This window comes from Egretta garzetta, unplaced genomic scaffold (genome assembly GCF_000687185.1).
Source record: "Egretta garzetta isolate BGI_Z169 unplaced genomic scaffold, ASM68718v1 scaffold944, whole genome shotgun sequence".
NCBI classification, from domain to species: domain Eukaryota; kingdom Metazoa; phylum Chordata; class Aves; order Pelecaniformes; family Ardeidae; genus Egretta; species Egretta garzetta.
This window is the reverse complement of record NW_009259332.1, coordinates 42,362-47,070: the sequence shown is the minus strand read 5'-3', so window position 1 is coordinate 47,070 and position 4,709 is coordinate 42,362. Positions and strand designations below refer to the sequence as shown.

Here is a 4,709-nt window from a genome sequence, read left to right as displayed (position 1 = left end):
GACATGGGGACCCTCCAGGGCAGGGGCAGGGACACGCAACCCCTTCCCCAGCCCGGGCACCCAGGCAGGGCGACTCCAGCCGCACGGTGCTGGGCAGCCCTTTCATTTCTGCCAAAAGGTCAAATCCCCCCACCAGGCTGCGTTCCTGCAGGGCTGAGCTGCCCCAGAGGGGCTGAGGCTCATCCTGGGCCACGGGAAGGCTTGGTCTCAGGTGGGTGGGCGAGGTGGGTTGCTCAGGGCCAGTGTCTGTGGGGAGGGGTAGGACCGGGGCAGCCCCTCACATGCAGCTCACTCCGGGCATTCGCAGGTGCCTCCTCCCTGGGGACCCCCATGCTGCCAGCGCGGTGCGCGGTGGGACTGGGCTGTCCAGCAGGCGATGGGGTGGTCCGGCTTTGGTGCAAGGGCTGTCCCGCATCGAACCTGCCCGCACACAGCGAGCTCTCGTGATGAGTGAAACCACCAATGCTTCCCTCGTTCCCAGCGTGCACACCCACGTTTTTAATGGAGGACCATCAAACTCAACAAAGCAGACCAGAAGCTCCCAGAGAAATTCTGGGCTGTGTCCTGGGCCCATGTGAAATGAGTGGTTCTCCTGGCATGGCTGTGGAGAGAGTCCCCCAAGCCTGGCAGCACTAGGGGGGCAGGAGGGGAAGGCATCGGCACGGGAGCAGTAGGCAGGGGAGGGTTTGGATGCTTTCCCATCCCAGTTTCTCATCCTTTCAGTGTGGGTGCAGCAAAGCCTCCCCCTGCGATCGCAGGCTCTAGCAAGAGATGTGCTGCGATGACTCGGTCCAGCGCGGAAAAGAGGAGCGAGCCCTGGCTTTCAGTCTGCACAAGCCTGGAGGCAGGGTCCCATGCCAAGGGCAACGGGAAGGGTCCCACTGTCCCAGGATGTGGCCTAGGAATAGTCCTCTTCTGAGCAGAGCCCACGCTAAAAGGACTTGTCATAGGTGCTGGAGCAGTACTCCAGGTAGTCGAACTCCTTGACGGGGAACGTCACGGCACTCCACTTCTTGTACTTCTTCTTCTCAGCTGGGGTCTCCACCACAAAGTTTTTGATGCAGAGGATGGGCAGCTTCACCTGCCGGTAGATCATCTCCATTCCCCAGTCCTGTGTGGGCAGGGAGGGGACAGTCACGCCGCCTGCGGCACAGCAGGGCCACGCACACCTGGGATGCGGGCAGCTCCTTGCTCCTGGGGTACGTCCCCCTTTGGAGAGAGCTGCCCGTGACCCTGTCCCGCATGCGCAGCGCACACATCCCACGGGCACGGGAGATACAGCTCCGTTCCTCGGCCAGGAGCTGGAGCACAGGACACGGCCCCTCCTGCCCCCCCAACGCCGACTGGGCCGCAGCCCTGGGGGGGATTTGCCACGCTCACCTGGCTGCACTCACTGCACACGATGCGGCAGCCGGGCTCCCAGTCCTTGAAAGTCCGCTGGAACTGTATTTTCCCAGAGGAAGCTCTGTAATACAACCTACAAGGAAGGGGCCAAAAGACACTTTAAGGTCAATGGTCCAGGGGACAGAAACAGAGTGGGTGCTACCATGGTCACACAGTCCTACAAAGCCCCCACAACCTTCCTGGAGCCGTGTCCCCAAAAAAGAGCTGGCAGCAGGCTGCTGCCACCCCCTGCCCCTCCTGGGTGGAGTGCGGCAGCTCGTGCCAGTGACGCCTGACAGCCGGGCTCTGCCCGCTCGCCCCTGCCCGCACCCAGCTCCTACCCGAAGTTGGGGTTGATGTTAACGTGGTGCATGCCCTCCACGGTGCGGATGTCGCTGCCGCGGCACACCGCCGTGTTGCAGTTGACGCAGTAGAGGTAAACGGCATCCGGGTCGTGCAACTGCCGCCTTTCACTGATCCTGGCCTCCTTCATCAGCCAACTGGCAACGGCAACTCGCTGCAGCTCCCTGATCTGCAGAGGGCAAGGGGGGGAAGGCAGGATGGCAGGGAGGACGGGGGTCAGTGCAGGGCGGTGGGCACGGCCAGACATGGCAAGACACATGGCCGCAGAGAGATGCATCGTCCCGAGAGAGCGCGAGCCGCAGGGCGGGATGGGCAGGGCAGGATGGGCACGCACTGCCCCGTGCACCTGATGCTCCCCCCTCCCAGGAGCTGGTCCTGCCCCAGGGGGAGAGCAGGCGGCCAAAACCAGGGTGCAGGGAGCTGTGCCCAAGCAGCGGGCGCAGGCGGGAGCTGCCTGGCCCTCCTGGTGCCCAGTGCCCACCTTGAGGCGGTACTCCTGCTCGGGCATGGCCTGCACCGCTCTGATCGCCCTCTCCATGAGCTCCACGAGGTCCTCGTTGAGCAGCTCACGGGAGACCTCCCTGCTGTTGGCTTTGGCGAGGATGGAGTAGACGCTGTCCTTGGCACGGGCACGGCCCCGGGCCTGCAGCAGAAGGGCCAAACGCTGCGGTCGGCAGAGGAGGCCCATGGCTGCCCCCCCCCGCCTCCCCGTGCCAGCCAGCAAGGATGGAGCCACCCTCTGCACCCCACTGCGCCTCGCCAAGGAGCTGCTCTGCCAGGGGCTGGGCTCATCCCCAGGGAGCTGCCAGCAGGCGTGGGATGCGAGAGCCCCTGTGTCCCACCCCCCTGGCTTTGGGGTGTCCCAGCAGGCTGCCCCCCATGTGGGGCCGGGCAGAGTGGCCGGAGGGAGCCCGGGCAGCTACCTGCATCATGGCGATCTCGTTGGTCATCAGCCCGTAGCGGACCACGATGTTGCATTCGGGGATATCCAGCCCCTCCTCGGCCACACTGGTGGAGAAGAGCAGGTTGAGGGCTCCCTCGCGGAACAGCTTGATCACATCCTGCTGCTCGTTCTGGGGAGAGAGGGGGGTGATGCTTCAGCAGCTGCACAGGGCTCTGAGCCCCCAACAGCACCCCCAGCACCCACAAAGTGTGCAGAGAGGGGTAGGAATGGATCCCTCCCAGGACCCTGTCCAGCTCCTTCCCACCCTCTGCTCACCTGCGTCATGTGCCTGGTCTGGTTGCTGTAGCCAGCGCCGGTGAGGACGGCAGCCTTGATGTGCTGCCTGCAGAGCAGGGCTGTGTCCTGCAGCCAGCTGAGCAAGCTGTGGGCGCTCTGCCGGGTCTTGGTGAAGACGATGCCACGAGAAGCGCCCAGGGGCTGGAAGTGCTCCCGCAGGATCTCCTCCAGCTTGCCCAGCTTGGGGTTCTCATAGCGCTGGTCCCCAGCGAGCGCCTGCAGGCTCATCCTGTTCTCTGTGCAGGTGAGTTCGGTGTCAGGGGGGCTCCCCACCACTCCCCAAACTCAGCCAGCACCAACCTCCCTCCAGGCCCCTCCGATACCCTCAAACATGGTAGTAAGGAACTGTTCGGTGGGGTCCTTCATGTCCCGCTCGGTGGCGTAGAACTGCTGGAGGCACTGGAAGGCGTCGATCATCCTCACCGTGTCGTTGATCAGCAAAGCGTCGTTGTACTTGCGCAAGTGCAGCGCGCACACCCGCATCTTGCGACAAAACGTCTCTGCCGCTGATGGGGACCAGGGCACGTCATGGTCACCGCCTGGCCCCGCGGCTGCCGGCTCTGCCCTGCCACACCCGCGCTGCCACCTCCTCACCTCTCTTCTCCAGCTCCACGATGCGCTGCTCGTAAATCTGCGTGCCAAAGTCCCGCGGCAGGCTGGGCATCTCCATGTACTGCTGGATCTGCTCCATCACCTTCTTCAGCCGCTCGCCAAAGGGGTCCTGGGAGCAGAGCAGGGCTCAGGACCCGAGGAATTGGGGACATTGCTCCCGACAGCCTTGGAGATGCTGCCCAGAGCGCCTGGCCTGGGGTTAGGGGCTGTTTGCATGGCAGGACCCGGACGGTTGCAGGATCCCCCTGCGCCGAAGCTCTGGGTGAAGCAATTCCTCAGATTTTCTAAGCGGGTGGAGGGACACAGCCCCCGGCCGCCCCTCACCTGCACTCTCTCCTGGCAGAGGTCGTACTGCTTCTTGGGCTGGGGGACGTGGCTCTGCAGGTGCTGCAGCTCCTCCTGCGCTGACGTGATTTTCTCAGCGTCCAGGTTGGCACAGATCTGAGAGGGTGAGACCGCGCTTCCAGCCCCGAGCCCCGGTAACCCAGGGCAGCACGGTGCTCGCTGGCACCCCAGCAAGTTCGGGGATGTCTCCCCCCGTACTGCCCAGCACCTGCACATCAGGTTATCAACACCCACCCCAAGGGACACCCTGCTACACCCCAGGAGAAGCTATGCCTGAGGCCGTTGCACCCTGTCTTGGTGCAGGATTGGGGGGAGGCGCAGGACCCACCTGAAAGACGTGCTCTACGGCCCCCTCGAAGGAGGTTGCCCCCCCGGTGCCGGGAGATGCCGTCAGGCCCAGGACCTGTGGCAGGTTCTGCTGCCCCTGGAGCTTGCGCTGGAGGTAATTCAGCATGATTTTGTTGTAGACGGCTTCCTTGTGGGTGTGATGGCACTCGTCTATCACCAGCAGTGAGAAATCTGCGCCGGGTGAAGGAGGGGAGCAGGGTGAGCGGAGGAGGCTCAGCTGGGGCAGTCCCACCCCAGCCCGGCCGTGGGGTGAGCAGCACTGGGGGTCCCGTGCCCACCCGTCAGCTCCACGTGCGTGTCCTCCTCCCTGCTGACCAGGGCTTTCTGCAGGATCTGGGCCGTGCAGATGACGACGTCGCTCTGCTTCACCACGAAGGCGAAGAAGGACTTGTGGCTGCTGTCCCCGCTGATGGCCGTC

General features: G+C 64.2%; 1 protein-coding gene across 1 annotated transcript; it reads right to left on the bottom strand.

Moving 5' to 3' along the window:
* Nucleotides 1-476: 476 nt before the first annotated feature.
* DHX58 (DExH-box helicase 58) lies at nt 477-4,708 on the bottom strand (the record flags this gene model as incomplete). Its single annotated transcript, XM_009636796.2, has 11 exons — nt 477-1,111; nt 1,381-1,477; nt 1,725-1,915; nt 2,228-2,389; nt 2,670-2,819; nt 2,966-3,222; nt 3,310-3,492; nt 3,581-3,707; nt 3,923-4,039; nt 4,272-4,462; nt 4,570-4,708. Coding segments are annotated over 11 exons (1,794 nt in total), but the record flags the coding sequence as incomplete, so codon positions are not given.
* Nucleotide 4,709: the final 1 nt, after the last annotated feature.